The 15,206-nt window shown below is 36.2% G+C and overlaps 2 protein-coding genes and 5 non-coding genes across 7 annotated transcripts; 5 read left to right on the forward strand and 2 right to left on the reverse strand.

Annotated features, from left to right (window-relative positions):
• Positions 1-583: 583 nt before the first annotated feature.
• LOC111811309 (LIM domain-containing protein WLIM1) lies at positions 584-2,313 on the reverse strand. Its single transcript, XM_087117792.1, has 5 exons — positions 1,993-2,313; positions 1,407-1,503; positions 1,274-1,317; positions 1,111-1,194; positions 584-995 (listed from the first exon to the last, which is right to left on the reverse strand). The coding sequence occupies exons 1-5, from the start codon at positions 2,128-2,130 to the stop codon at positions 753-755; spliced, it is 606 nt and encodes a 201-aa protein (XP_086973918.1). The 5' UTR covers positions 2,131-2,313; the 3' UTR covers positions 584-752.
• A 410-nt stretch (positions 2,314-2,723) lies between these two features.
• Positions 2,724-2,795, forward strand: TRNAP-AGG (transfer RNA proline (anticodon AGG)). Its single transcript has one exon. It is a non-coding gene; the product is annotated as a tRNA-Pro (tRNA).
• A 580-nt stretch (positions 2,796-3,375) lies between these two features.
• On the forward strand, positions 3,376-3,447 carry TRNAP-UGG (transfer RNA proline (anticodon UGG)). Its single transcript has one exon. It is a non-coding gene; the product is annotated as a tRNA-Pro (tRNA).
• Positions 3,448-4,138: 691 nt separating this feature from the next.
• Positions 4,139-4,210, forward strand: TRNAP-UGG (transfer RNA proline (anticodon UGG)). Its single transcript has one exon. It is a non-coding gene; the product is annotated as a tRNA-Pro (tRNA).
• Positions 4,211-4,425: 215 nt separating this feature from the next.
• Positions 4,426-4,497, forward strand: TRNAP-CGG (transfer RNA proline (anticodon CGG)). Its single transcript has one exon. It is a non-coding gene; the product is annotated as a tRNA-Pro (tRNA).
• A 1,254-nt stretch (positions 4,498-5,751) lies between these two features.
• TRNAP-UGG (transfer RNA proline (anticodon UGG)) lies at positions 5,752-5,823 on the forward strand. The gene has a single exon. It is a non-coding gene; the product is annotated as a tRNA-Pro (tRNA).
• A 4,456-nt stretch (positions 5,824-10,279) lies between these two features.
• Positions 10,280-14,318, reverse strand: LOC111811311 (ADP-ribosylation factor-like protein 8a). The gene is made up of 6 exons (XM_023698091.2): positions 14,090-14,318; positions 12,440-12,521; positions 12,306-12,338; positions 12,075-12,196; positions 11,483-11,644; positions 10,280-10,687 (listed from the first exon to the last, which is right to left on the reverse strand). Exons 1-6 carry the CDS (start codon positions 14,125-14,127, stop codon positions 10,570-10,572), a joined length of 555 nt encoding a protein of 184 aa, XP_023553859.1. The 5' UTR covers positions 14,128-14,318; the 3' UTR covers positions 10,280-10,569.
• Positions 14,319-15,206: the final 888 nt, after the last annotated feature.

A 15,206-nucleotide genomic window follows, 5' to 3' on the forward strand; every position in this document is an offset into this window, starting at 1 on the left:
CATCAGAAGATCTCTAATTAAACTAGAAGTTAACAAGGAACCATATATGGTACTGAAGTTGAAAGTACTAGAGATTCGAAAAACCTCCTTGACCAATTAGGTAGATCAAGAAAACATCAGTAGCGAACAATTAACACCACCATCAACACCAATTAGCTCACAAGAAATCACCAAGTAAGAAGTGTAGAACAATTAGCTAACAAGTTATTCATCAACGGAAGTAGCTAACAAGTTACTCATCAACGGAAGTAGCTAACAACTTAATCATCAACGAAAGCAGCCTCCCAAATTGGATACAAGACTTCGATACTTGGATAGCATATAATCTGGATGGGAAGAACTGACAACTATCTTAGAACTAATGAATAACTTGTTTGATTACACAAATGTCTTAGAATTGATGATACTCAACTAACACACAAATCTTCGGATAGACCTTTCATACTACAATCTCAAGTGTCGAAGAGCCGACATGAGGTGCCAAACCGTCCTAGAACCTATTAGATACTATTTATATTAAGATTACGATCATAAAAATGGATTGAAATGATTGAAATGGACACACTTCCAAGTTTCCCCAATAATCTCTTCAAATGATATTGAATAATATAAACAATCTGTTGAAATGTTGAAGAAAACATCAACAAACTGCCGAAATGGAAAAGCAAAAAAACAAGCAACAAAATTGAAGAGTTTTTAACATTTTTTGTTTGTTTTTTGTTTGAAGGAAACAATGAAGACTGTGTTGGAGACTAAGATTCAGCTGCAATCTCCATTGGATTATTAGCATTTAGAGTATTGATTGGCACTGAATTCTCCTTTTGGCGCTCAGTTTCAAGCTGGCTGTAGTTTCCCTTCTCCTTGAACAGTTGAATGTGATGATGCTTGCAGTACAGCTTCCCCTCATGTGCTATGTAGTTTGATGGGCTTATTGTGCACCCTCCATGGCTACATTTGAAGCAGCTCTTGTGGTACGCCGTCCCGTTCACCGTTACCTATCCAACAACGAGATGATCAATTTAGTTTTTTCTGACCCTTTGGGGTCGTGTCGACACGATTGCAAATCGAACAAGTCTAAAACCGACATGATTAGTTGGGGTGTCGTAGTACCTTTTCAATGGGATAAACAGTCTTGATGCAGCCTGCACATTTATCTCTAGTGCCACCAAACATGGAGGAGACTGACTTTGCATTCTGTCGATTGCAATTCATCAGTTAAGTGTTCGGTCTCGTTTGATAATAATTTTGTAAATGGGTACAAACAAAATATTACCTCGTTTTCAGTGAGCTTTTCGGGTTTCGTGATTTTTGGAGTTCCTGATAAGAAAGATCGATCGAAGCATTTTAACGAACAATTGAAAATACGAAAAGTAGTGATTAGCAAATAATAAGGTTTAGAAAATTGCCTTCAAAGCTCTTGTCAAGGCTGCCAGTTCTCTTGAAGAGTTGATCATAGTGAGGCCTGCAATACAGCACTCCCTCAAAGGAACAATAGTTGCTGAGCTGCAAAACCAAAACATCCAATATTTAACACGGTATTAGAATACTCGATCATTAAATGCAAGAACTTTTTGCTCGAGATTCTCGAGATGAGGTGTATATCTCAACCCCATTCAACCCGAAGTCATCAAAATCAAAGCCAAGTTTTAAGAACTAAAAAAGAGTTTCCAAAAACACGTTCTTGTTTAGAAATTTAGCTGAAACCTGAAAACCATTCTCGAGAACAAAAAACTAAAAATCAAACGGGTTTATTCAAAAACTCGTTTTCAACCCCACTCAACCGATAGTCATCAAAATCGAAGCCAAATTTTGAAAACTAACACGTTTTTAACATAGTATTAGAATAACTGATTGTTAAAAGCAAGAACTTTTATCTCGAGATTCTCGAGAAGAGACAATACATCTCAACCCGTAATCATTTTAAAACCAAATTTCGAGAACAGAAAACTAAAAACTCAAACGGGTTTCGAAGAATTTTCGAAAAGAATTGACCTTGAGGGTGCCTTTACAATGGTAGCATCTGAAGCAAGGCTTATGGAAGATCCTATTATCAGCAGTAAGCTTATCAACAAGATAAACCGTCTTGTCACAGGCCATGCACTTCTGTGTGGTTCCTGCAAAGCTGGCCATCCCTACCTGCTTTCTCTGTATAATAAGCCTCACCGGTTCGCCGCCGCACGTACCGCCCCTTCAAAAATGAACAATCCACCGACCGACCGACCGAACAGAACCGAATCAAAGACGACGGGGACGGGGCCGGGGAGCGTGGCTTATTGCACGTTATTTGGTTGGTTGCTGTTGTGGGCAATGCAGGTCCCTTATTGTGTTGCTTGTGCTGTGTCTCAATTGCATGCCTCTCAATAAATACTGAGATTACAACCAAAATCAAGTGGTTCAGATTATTTCAATGCTCATTTAACGATAAACCAATGGATTTAATTACCAAAATTAGCAACTAATTAAATCATAATCTCAACTAAAATTTCATTTTAATCTTAATCTGTTTCAACAATTCTTGGGCCAATTTTATTTTTTATTTTTTTTTTTTATTTTTATTTTTTTTTTTTTTGTATACAGAAGAAAATTAATTATTGGATTAATTTAATTATTAGGATCTCAAATATTTTTATGATTAATTTTCGATAATAACAAACAATTTCAAATTATTACATGAAGAAAACATATTAGATATTACTTACATGTGTTGTGAACAGTGCACAAATGGGCATTTGGTCTAGTGGTATGATTTTCGCTTAGGGTGTGAGAGGTCCCGAGTTCAATTCTCGGAATGCCCCAAATTTTTTTATTACATCTACTACCAAGAAGTTTGTACACCTTATAAAAATCATATTTCAAAACGGGCATTTGGTCTAGTGGTATGATTCTCGGAATGCCTATACCACCCATCTTTTGTTGTTAAGATTAGTGCAAGCATGATCGTTTTTTACGGCTGTGCGTAAGAGATTTGATAATAGATCTGTCTTGTTTCTTATTCTTATTATAGATAACAGCAAAAAATTCGAATTCAAATATATGAAATGGCAGCAGGTGGAACCAACAACTACAGTAAAAATTTCAATTTGAGATTGTAGCGGGTAGAAACTGTTCAACAAGCAATAAAGAATCCTGCGAGGAACTTGAGTACTAAAAAATATGCTCATAAGTAAAATTTTCGAACTTTGAACTTACATTTGAGAATAATTTTTACCGTTCATTCTTTTTTTTTTTTTTTTTTTTTTTTTGTAATATTTATACTTTTTTTTTAAAGACTTCTGCATAAACAAGTTGAGAATGATCTCATTTTGCGTTTAAAAGTTTAGTCTAATGAGTCCTAAGTAAATAAAAATAAATAACCAAAAGTGGAATTAACAAGCCGGGCATTTGGTCTAGTGGTATGATTCTCGCTTTGGGTGCGAGAGGTCCCGAGTTCGATTCTCGGAATGCCCCATTTTGTTGAATCTTTTTATTCCTTTTTTCCACATCTTATTAGTAATAGAAGAGAGATAAAAAATCAGACCTTTTGATATTAGTGTTACTCCAAGGTCAACTGTTCCACATGTAAAGAAGCCTGAAAATAGCAACAAAAAAAAAAAAAGAAAAAAAAAGAGGTCCTAATGGAATTGATTCCGTTTTAGGTAATAGAAATCATTACTCTATAATTTTCATAGATCTTGAATGTTAATCCCTTTTTACCATATGTTTCTACACAAATGGAATTGATTCGGTTTTAGGTAATAGAAATCATTACTCTATAATTTTCATAGATCTTGAACGTTAATTCCTTTTTACCATATGTTTCTACCCAATTCAACATAGGAAATCTAGAAGTATTAAATCACACCCCTTTTGTGCGTCGAAGAAACAATAGATTTTAATCAATCAAGATAAATTCTCGAACTACAACTTGTAATAGATAATAGGTTCAAATACTTAGTATAAACAATTTGAGAATAATCATGCTTGAAAGGTGTCTAGATCTAAAGTATATATAATAGTAATACATGCACATGGCTTCACAAAATACAAATGTTTAAATAATGAATTAACTAATAATAACGATCCTAAGGATTCCCAATTTTGAAGTAAAAAATAGAAAATAAAAAATAATTAATAATTAATGTTGAAAAGGTATTAACAAGGGCATTTGGTCTAGTGGTATGATTCTCGCTTTGGGTGCGAGAGGTCCCGAGTTCGATTCTCGGAATGCCCCATACTTTTATTATTTTCATATCAAAATTCCCTCTTAATGATTCAAATAGAGCAAGCCCATCCAGCAACTTTCCTTCTTTCATAATTCTTTTTATATCATAAGAAAACAAAATATTATATAATTAGGTAAGAGACCTCCACATCAGCTATATTTTGTCTAATTATATACAATAGAAAACGACTTAAACATAATTGATAAAGATCAGTTAACGTCTAGGGCATTTGGTCTAGTGGTATGATTCTCGCTTCGGGTGCGAGAGGTTCCGAGTTCGATTCTCGGAATGCCCCATATTTTTATTTTTTTCAATATTTCCATTTCTATGCTAACAACAGCAGAACCCTCGCTATTACAATATGTATATATATATACCTATAATAAAACCAGAATTCAGAATTCATGCTCCAGGCACAAAGAGGCCCCATGTAATACCCAAAAAAATGAAAATGGGCAAGATATTAATTCTACTCAATTAACGTCTATATCATACAAATCAGCCTTGTCAAGATTAATAATATAACATTCAATCATATATGATCTTGAGCTACAAAAGTATATATATATATAGACTTCGACCTAGTTAGGGATGAGATCACGGGATGAGATCACTTCTAAACCATGTTAATACTAAAAACTTGAAAGAGCATTCTACAATCCACTAAGATTCAAAAAGTTTTAAATGAATTCTGATGTAACAGTCCAAATCTAGACTTGAACTTTCTCTCCCAGTTTAAAACGCGTTTACTAGAGAGAGGTTTCCACACTCTTATAATGAATGTTTCGTTCCCCTCTCCAATCGACATGGGGATCTCACAATCCACTCCCTTGGGGGCCTAGCATCCTTGCTGGCACGCCTGAAGACTGGCTCTAATATCATTTGTAACAGTCCAAGTCCACCAACAGATATTATCCTCTTTGGACTTTCCCTTCCGGGCTTCCCCTCAAGGTTTAAAACGCAACTACTAGGGAGAGATTTCCACACCCTTATATAAGGAATGCTTTGTTCTCTTCTCCCTTTCAAGTTCTCTTTCAAGATCATCTCAAGTTCTCTATATGCAAACACAGTTTTAGCAGATATGACATTGATATTTCTAATATCCATTTTCATCAGAATATATGAAATTTCCTCTCCTATCATAACATAATTCCCAAGAAAGCAGCAAGTGAATATGAAGTATGGGACTATGTGTAGTAAAACCAAGAAAGGGAGAAAGAGGTAAGCAGAAAACCATTCTTTTTCTTAACTACTAATATATCTATACATTAAGGAACTTGATCTACTACAACTAATTATAGTCCAATTACACCTTGAGTTAGTTCAAGATCTAAAATGAATAAAATTTCCATATATGCATATGGATATCATCTATGTGAACAAACATACAAGAGGTTGTTCTGAATAACAAGTTCCAGAATGTCAGACGGAGATATAAAAGGAATATAAATAATGGGCTTCTTAGAAAACTGAAACTTAAAAGAATATCTATAATAATAAGGCGTCTAGGATTATACTAATAAATATCTGACAAGTCTACACTCAAAAAGGGCATTTGGTCTAGTGGTATGATTCTCGCTTTGGGTGCGAGAGGTCCCGAGTTCGATTCTCGGAATGCCCCCAAACTAGGTTTTTGGAACTTGAAAAAATAATTTTTATCACTTATCTTTGACTCTATGGCAAATGGGTTTGGTAAAAGTCAACCTAAATGCCTGCACATGTCAAAATGAATCTCTTTTCAGGTCAAAGAAATTAGATCCCCCCCCCCACCCACCCCCATCTGCTTCATACAACTTCCTAATATATCTAGCTTCATACAACAAAATGTTGCAAAGAATCACAACGGATCAGTTCATGATCTAAAATGAATAAAAATCATCCATTGCACATGGGTATCAATCTGAATAACCATTTCCAACGTGCGTAAGCTGGCAGAATATATGCAATTGAAGTACTAACAATAATGTATTCAAATGATGAAATAAAACATACGCAAAATGTTAAATTATTGCCCTACGGCTTGATTGAAAATTGAAAACACAAATACTTAAGAAAGAAACACTATTAGATGTAATCCATCTCCAATCAATCTTTATTTTCTTGAGACAACAAGATGTATGTGTGCACCCGCATGTGTAATGATAGAGAGAGGGAGAGAGAACTGCTCATACAAATACAGAAGGAAATTTATAGCAGAAAAATCCATTATTATAGTTCTCTTCTCCCTCTACATCATCATTGGGCATTTGTTTGAATGATTCTCGCTTGTTCCAGAGGTCCCAAAATCAATTCTCGGAATGCCCCACTTCAACTAGTTATTTTGTCAATCTTTCTACTTAATGCAATCGACTTATTACCATTATTGTTGGTCATAGTAGTTTTAGCATTATGAAATATGAAAAATTAGATTTGAAGATTCTGACCTAAAACGAAATTATTCCCTAGATTCCTCATAAAATAAAGGGTAAGCAAACAAACATTTGAATTTACATTAGATAGAGGAAAAATAGTTCAAACCTATAATAACCTCAGTCCAACTCCTGCTTACCAGGAAGAAGCAATTTTCTTGTTCAAAGAGGCCTAAAGGCAGTGGATCTAGTCTTCTGATATTACTTGGCATGCAAAAGGGCCAGTGTACAGGTTCTGAAAGCTACAGTTCGAATGCCACTGTGATAGTTTTGAGCACCCTCCCATTGCTCTAAATTACACTAGGAAGAGGGTAAGGGAGATGGGTTGAGGTAGTTCCAGAGAGTAGGGAGTAACTGTGTAGCTAGGGTCCTATACTATTAATCGTCTGATAACTAATTCCATGGGGGTAGTACGCTAAGTACATGAGAGAGTTAAGTAGCTACGATGTAAGTCGGTAAAGGCACTTCAGTAGTTTGCTGAGATAGGTGAAATGAGATTTCTCTATTCATCAACCACTACTCCCACTTTTAGTTTTAGTGGGAAGATGATTCTATGTCTATATACATAGAGGCTTTACAAATTTTAGAATTCAAGAATTGGCAGGAGCCTTTTGTTAGAAGTTTAGGACTTGTCTGTAACAAGACAATCTAGAGGAAAAAATCCCTTGATTGTGTATAGTTTTCTCCTTCATCCTCTAGTAATTTCAACTTTGCAATGAAACTTGCAGAGTAAAAAAAAAAAAAAAAAAAAAAAAAAAAAAAAAAAAAAAAAAAAAAAAACAGAACATAACCCACCTCAAAAGGGTGAATAATTATTGCAGAACCACAATTTGAGTCAGCTTAAGGTTTAAACTGCCGAAATAGTCGATATTACTGCACGTGGATTTCATTTCTGATAACATTCCTTATAAGCAATCCAGTGAGTTATTCAAATACTAGTGCACAGTGCAAGATAGATTGCATAGAGAACTGACAATAAGGGAATTTTATATAAGGATAAGGTTAAATTAGAAAAGAAGAAAGAAGATGTAATTAAGTTTACAGAATATGTTAATAAAAATCCAACAAGAGTACTAAAGGGATATGGACCATGGCATGATTCTCATTTTGGGCGATAGAGGTTCCAAGTTCGATTCTAGGAATGCCCCAATCAATATTGGAACATTTCTACAACATATCCTGATTTTTTCTAAATAATGCAACAATAAGAAAAAAAAAACTGGTGTTCATGTCAATCTAAGTTGTATTGATGGTTACATTGAATTAACAGCTCATTCACCAAATGTTGGCCCAACCTAGTCTCATCCTAATACTGAATTAACACTTCTCCTTTTAGGACTTCAATGAAAAATAGGAATAGAAATATCATTTGACCCAAGAAGAAATAAAGAGAGATTGAGCGACTGAGCCTGGTAACATTGTACAAGTACTCAAATGTTCCATCACTATCAAACACTAGCCAAGCAAAACAATAACTTGTTTTGTTACTGAAACGTATGCTAATACAAGATCGATGACTACTCAATAACTTTTTACACGTCAATGCATAGAGTTGTTAACCCAAAATATCATCTAAATAAAGACATTGCAGGTGGAAAACCGATCATTAAATTTGAACATACAGCATCTACTGCCGGAGGCTAAATCGCAACCATGGCAGGAACAGCAATCCAAGAATTGAAGAGAAACAACAACGCTCACCTAGGAAAATGTTCTAAATCTCCCTACAAGTTATCAAATAAACTGCACAATTTTTGAATGTTCTAAATCGCTACCATGGCAGGAAAAGCAATCCAAGAATTGAAGAGAAACAACAACTCTCACCTAGGAGCATGTTCTAAATCTCCCTACAAGTTATCAAATAAACTGCACAATTTTTATATCTAACAAAATCGACAAACAAAAAACCTAGAAGACGAAGACTACGAAATAAACCGCAAAAGAGAAAAAGAACAGCAAGTAAATTGTGCTGTTAATTTCTAACCTCGAAATACACCTCAAATCAGCTTCCACCATCGCATCTGCAACGAAATAGCCAGTATCGCACTATTAGCAGTTCCATGCGTATTGACAAAAGATGAATAAGAATCTCCAGCCGAAATAACAGCATGCCGAATCTCGAATCAAAAATCATAGTGATCGTTCCAAGTTCATGCAAAGCAAGTAAAAAAAAAATACAGAAAAGAAAGGCAACGAATGAACAGCTCAAGAGCAAGCGGTTTCATATACGCTACGAATTTTGTAAGTCTCTAACCTTGAGAGATACACGCCATATCAGATTTCGCCATTGCAGTAGCTGTTTTAGCAGTTCGACATGAACCGATTCCTTAGAGTGCCAGCAAAAAGAAGAAGAAGAACGGGAATCTCCGCCTCGATGTCGTAATTTGTGGTTCATACAAAGCATAAATCATCGGTGAGTGACATTTTTCCGTGACGTTGAAATTTGAAACGGAAGGCGGGTGCGCGCGTTTTTCTTAATAGATTATAATGTTGTTAGAAACGAAGTTATTTGATAGGTGTGCACCAAGAAGCGTTCCACGCCCGCTTTAAAATAGTCATCTAATACATTTAAAGCGCTCACCACTTCAAAATAGATTACCAGTCTATATAAGTTTTTCCTTAAATTTTTTAAATACTAACGTTTTCTTCTCCAATCGATGTGGAATCTCACAATTCACCTATTTTGGAGGCCTAACGTCCAACCGATGGAATTTCACAATCCTGAGAATTCACAATCTACCCACTTTGGGGCCAGCGTTGATACTTTTCATTTTGAACTTTTTTGATAGGGGGAGATTTCCACCTCACCGTTTAGCTCTGATACTTTCCATTTTGAACTTTTCTGTTAGGGAGAGATTTCCACCTCACCGTTTAGCTCTGATACTTTCCATTTTGAACTTTTTTGTTAGGGAGAGATTTCCACCTCACCGTTGTTTAGTGTCTAGCTCTGATACTTTCCATTTTAGACTTTTCTAATAGGGAGAGATTTCCACCACCTCACCGTTTAGTGTCTAGCTCTGATACTTTCCATTTTGGACTTTTCTAATAGGGAGAGATTTCCACCTCACCGCTTACTGTCTAGCTCTGATACTTTCCATTTTGAACTTTTATGATAGGGAGAGATTTCCTTTTATGATAGGGAGAGATTTCCACTTCACCGTTTAGTGTCTAGCTCTGATACTTTCCATTTTGAACTTTTCTAATAGAGAGAGATTTCCACCTCGAAGGCCATTTATGCCTGGAAACTCAAACTTCCATAAGGGTCCCAATGTCCCAATCTTACCACAAGACGGGTAACGAGAGTAAACAAACAAACTATTTTTCAGTTAAACTAAGAATGTCTTTCTAAAATGAAAACATCAATCATCTTTAGCCAAAAAGATTTCTTTCTCGTATATTTTTCAGTTAAATCAAGAACGTCTTTCTTGAATGAAAATATCAATCATCTTTAGTTCAAAAGGCTTCATTCTCGTGGTAGCTTCTCATATAGGGAGAGAATTCATCTATATTAACGGCTCGTATATACTCTTACTATCTCAAGTGGACTTACCACATAAACGCCATTTTAATGGATTTTCAACACAATGGTCCAAGTAACAGATGTAGAATCATACACAAAGAGAAGAGAAGAAGAAGAAGAAAAAAAAAAAAAAAAAAAAAAAAAAAAAAAAAAAAAAAAAAAAGTTTAGATCACAATCCACATAGTCAAATCGAATCAAAATCAACCACTGTTTCTCCCCCTTTTCCTCCCACCAACAAGAGAATCAGAGCCCTCATCAAATACAAATCTAAACCAATGTACATGTAGGTATGTGCGAAGGTATAAACACAAAACAGGACAGCGAAGTTGGATATCAGCAAAGCCTCAGATGGACAACTGAGACATATTTGCCAACTACAAATATGCCTCCTACAATTACACGTTGGAAGCTGAAATTGCACACACTCCTGCAGCCACCTCAGTTTTTCGACTTCGAATGCTTTACGAGCCAATCGATAACAGTGTCGATATTCGTCGAGTTCTTGCAGGAAATCATAAAGCAACAGACTTCTCTATCAGTTATAGACTTGAGTCCCCTGCAAGATGAAGACCCATCTTTAAAAACCACACAAGGACTATGTTGAGGATTGTTAGGAGAGAGTCCCACGTTGGCCAATTTAGGGAATTATTATGGGTTCATAAGTAAGGAATAAATCTCTATTGGTATGAGGCCTTTTGGGGAAGCCCAAAGTAAAGTCATGAGAGTTTATGTTCAAAGTGAACAATATCATACCATTGTGGAGATCCGTGATTCCTAACATGATATCAGAGCCATGACCTAAACTTAGCCATGTCAATAGAACCCTCAAATGAACAAAGAATTGCGAGCTTCGAAGGTGTAGTCAAAAGTGACTAAAGTGTCGAACAATGGGTGTACTGTGTTTGAGGGCACCAGAGAAGGAGTCGAGCCTCGATTAATGGGAGGCTGCTCGAGGGCTCCATAGGCCAAGGGAAGCTCTATGTTGTACTTTGCTCGAGGGAAGGATTGTTGAGGATTGTTGGGAGGGAGTCTCACATTGGCTAATTTAGGGAATGATCATGGGTTTATAAGTAAGGAATACATCTCCATTGGTATGAATCCTTTTGGAGAAACCCAAAGCAAAGCCACGAGAGCTTATGCTCAAAGTGGACAATATCATACCATTGTGGAGATACGTGATTCCTAACAGACTACTCCTACAAACTACTTATAAACACATACTTTTAGCCATTTTACTTTTTGAACCTCTGAAGCTAGCAAGCATGGAGGTTGATATTGAGGTGGGGATCATGCAACACTACTGCAGAACAGTTCATCATTATTAGTTCATGATTCTTTAGATTAAACTTACATTCGTTCTGTGAGATCCTGCTTGGACAGAGCTCCCTGTTTGTCAATCTTGTTACCCAATACCAGCAATGGGATCCCATTGAGTGAAGGCTTACTCAACAAGTCATGAAGTTCACTTTTTGAGACGGACAAATTCTCGTAATCAGCAGCATCCACAACATAACTGCAAGACCAGAAGTCAGTAGTAGTGACAGTTTCAACACAAAATAAAGTAACAAATCAAGTATTTGAATGATTAATTTATCAACTTTTATAGCATTAGATATCAAATTTTCGAGCAATTAAAGTTGTACGAGTTGAGGAAACAAAATTCCATATATGGTTGGAAAGAGCAGAACAAAATTGGGAAGATTATCGGATTCTATTTGCCCCATGGTTGGAAACTAATGATTGGTTCTGTCTACAAAGATTTTGAATTTTCTCATAACGATCAAATTATATCCGGTCTTGTTTCTACTTTTTCGATCATTCTGAATACAATTTTAAAATATTGGATCTTCCGTTATTTAAATCGTGTATCTCCGTCAATAAATATCAGAAAAATCTAATGTTTGTTACTTGGTACGAAGCCTCAACAAGTATAGGAAACATACACAATTGCAGAGACTGCACGACAATATCTTTCCCACATACTACGGAATCTTGGTTGGCCTCCAAGATCCCAAAGCTTTATTGTTACATTTCCTTTTGTCACCTTCTTCATGTTAAATCCTACCTGCAGATGAAAGGATGTGATATAGAATAAGGTAACAGAACAAACTAAAAATTGGTTCCAATACAGAAGAACTGATACAATTAAATTCCTTTAAGAAAAAATTACGCACCGTTGGGATCATGTCTTCACTGTATCCACCCGTCTGCAAATTCCATCCAGAAAGAAAAAATGGGCCGTCAGCAGTAGCCAATATAAGCAAGTAAATAACCAAGTTTTAACATATGGTTAGGTATAATTACTTACTGCAATAACATTTACAAGTGATGTCTTTCCAGCATTCTGAAGCCCAATCAGAGATAACTCCATCTCTTGCTTGAAAAAGAGACTGCAATATGAAAAATAATAGAATGTATCTTAACCGAGAGATACGTTGTAACAGCCCAAGTCCAAGCCCACAGCTAGCAGATATTATCCTCTTTGGGCTTTCCCTTCCGGATTTCCCCTCAAGGTTTTAAAACGCGCCAACTAGAAAGAGGTTTCCACACCCTTGTAAAGAATGCTTCGTTCCCCTCTCCAACCAATGTGGGATCTCACAACCCATCCCCTTTGGGGGTCAAGCGCCCTCGCAACGCACTGTTCGATGTCAGGCTCTGATACCATTTGTAATCGCTCAAGTCCACCGCTAGCAGATATTGTCCTTTTTGGGGTTTCCCTTCTGGGCTTCCCTTCAAGGTTTTAAAACGTGTTTGCTAGGGAGAGGTTTCCATACCCTTACAAGGAATGCTTTATTTCCCTCTCCAACCAATGTGGGATCTCACAATCCATCCCCTTTGGGTGGCAAGCGCCCTCGCAGCACACCGTTCGATGTCAGGCTCTGATACCATTTGTAATCGCTCAAGTCCACCGCTAGTAGATATTGTCCTTTTTGGGGTTTTCCTTCTAGACTTCCCCCCAAAGTTTTAAAACGCATCTGTTAGTGAGAGATTTTCATACCCTTGTAAGAAATGTTTCGTTCCCCTCTTCAACTAACATGGGATCTCACATGTGCATCACATGAAGAATCAAATTGTTTATCATAACCAACAAAAGTAATTCAATAATCACCACAATTCAATTTTTTTTCCTCATTAAAGAAATTTCCTTCTAACAAGAAAATTTGAAAATACCACCATTGCAAACACAACTTGACCAGGTCATTCATTGTTCTACACCGCACCCTCCAAAATAACTACAATCTTTTTGAGGTCATAATCAGAACTAAAGAAGTATGCCCCTAAACCCTCAACGTTGTATCAATTGGAATATAGAGGAAATGCCATTACCACTGCATGAAACAACCTAAATCTTGAGCACACAAAACCTATTGCAAATTGGAAGGCCGCCAACCTAATTCTCTTCTTCATAATCAAAACCTAATCGTCACCTCCCTGATTAGCCATGTTCTTGCAAAAGGTAATCAAAACGTGTCCTAACGACACGAACACTGCAGCACGAGTTATTTTTTGAATATTAAACTTCAAAGTTCTAAAAAATGAAACGAGTAACGGATGGACGAAGTAAATGGCCATCATCTGTTTAATTAATCAAATCATCAGTTACGGAATATAGTTAATTAGCATTTATCATCTAAATTGATCAAAATAACTTGCGCTCTCGCCCATTAATAATCTTAAAGTTCCTTACAACGGAGACGTTTCATTAGAAACCAGTGGAGAAATTTTCCATTCCGTTCATCAAATTTTCAGGGAAATCTCAAACATCAAGCTCATTTCCTACATTAGCTAATCATAATCAAACGAATATTATCAATTGTGTATAACTTTCAGATAGTATAAAGGATTTCAGAGGAACAAACCAACCGATGATTCCACAAACTTCCTCTCGTCAATCCTAAAAATACAACGGTAAATCCAAAGAAGAAGAAGCGATAAGAAAGAAAGAAAGAACACATACCTTCTAAGCCAATTGAGAAAAGCTTCCCACAAACCCATAGCGAACCAAAATGCTCAAGAAACAAAAACTTCTTGTTCTTCTTCCGATTATCCTCCTGTGTTCTTCGTTCTAGGGCTTCGATCAACTTACAAAAATCAATGTTGGAGAGCTTCGCCTTTCTTCCGCCTTCTTCGCTGTAGATCAGAAAGGCAATTTGGCCATCTCTTTTTCAAGCTCAAAGAGAGAGAAAGAGAGCGAAAAAGGGAAGAAGGATAAATGGATGAATTTCGAATTATAATGGAATGTTCACGCGCCTGATGAAGAGAGTGATGCGCGTCAACGACTTTCATTGGCTTTCGTAAATACGTCGCGAGATTTCATTGGTGCGTGAGATTCACGCGCTTCTGTTGAGAATGAAGGATAGGTTTTCATTTTGGGTTGGATAAAAACGACGTAGTTTTAAAAGCTTAAAATGACAAAAGACAGGTGGATGGTGTCGAGTGGTATAAAATTAAAAAATTGAATTTTGTGAGGTTATGGTTTTGTTATTATATTATTGGTTCATATTAATAATGGCTCTTAACGATGTTATAATACTTTTAATCGAGACGTGTATCTTAGATTAAGAGATGAACTATTCAAATCTCGATCCCCGAGTGTTATGTTCGTCTAAAAGCAAGTTATTAATGAAAAACGTGGTTGAGAAGAGATATCTTAAAGAAATATTAACGTATATCTCGTCAAATCCTAGTACTGAACCATCACATTCGGTTTGAACAACGAGTGATAATAATTTTAGTTTCACGAAAACAAACCTAAAAATTAAGGTTTGTTTCATAGGTATTTAGTTTCTTTGTTGTGTTATTTTAGGGTCTTTACGCTCGAGTTTGGGTCGTAAGGTCTTGGACAGGACCTCATTTTAGTCACAATCTCTAGTTTAATATACTAAGTGTAACAGTCCAAGCCTACTGCTATCAGATATTGTCCGCTTTAGCCTATTACTTATCGTCGTCAACCTCATAATTTTAAAACGTGTCTGTTAGGGAGAGGTTTCCACATCCTTATAAGTAATGATTCGCTCTCCCCTCCAACTGATATGGGATCTCACAATCCACCCCCTTAGGGGCCAGCTTCCTCA

Source organism: Cucurbita pepo, chromosome 15 (assembly GCF_057944985.1).
Source record: "Cucurbita pepo subsp. pepo isolate OVF chromosome 15, ASM5794498v1, whole genome shotgun sequence".
Classification (NCBI taxonomy): Eukaryota; Viridiplantae; Streptophyta; class Magnoliopsida; order Cucurbitales; family Cucurbitaceae; genus Cucurbita; species Cucurbita pepo.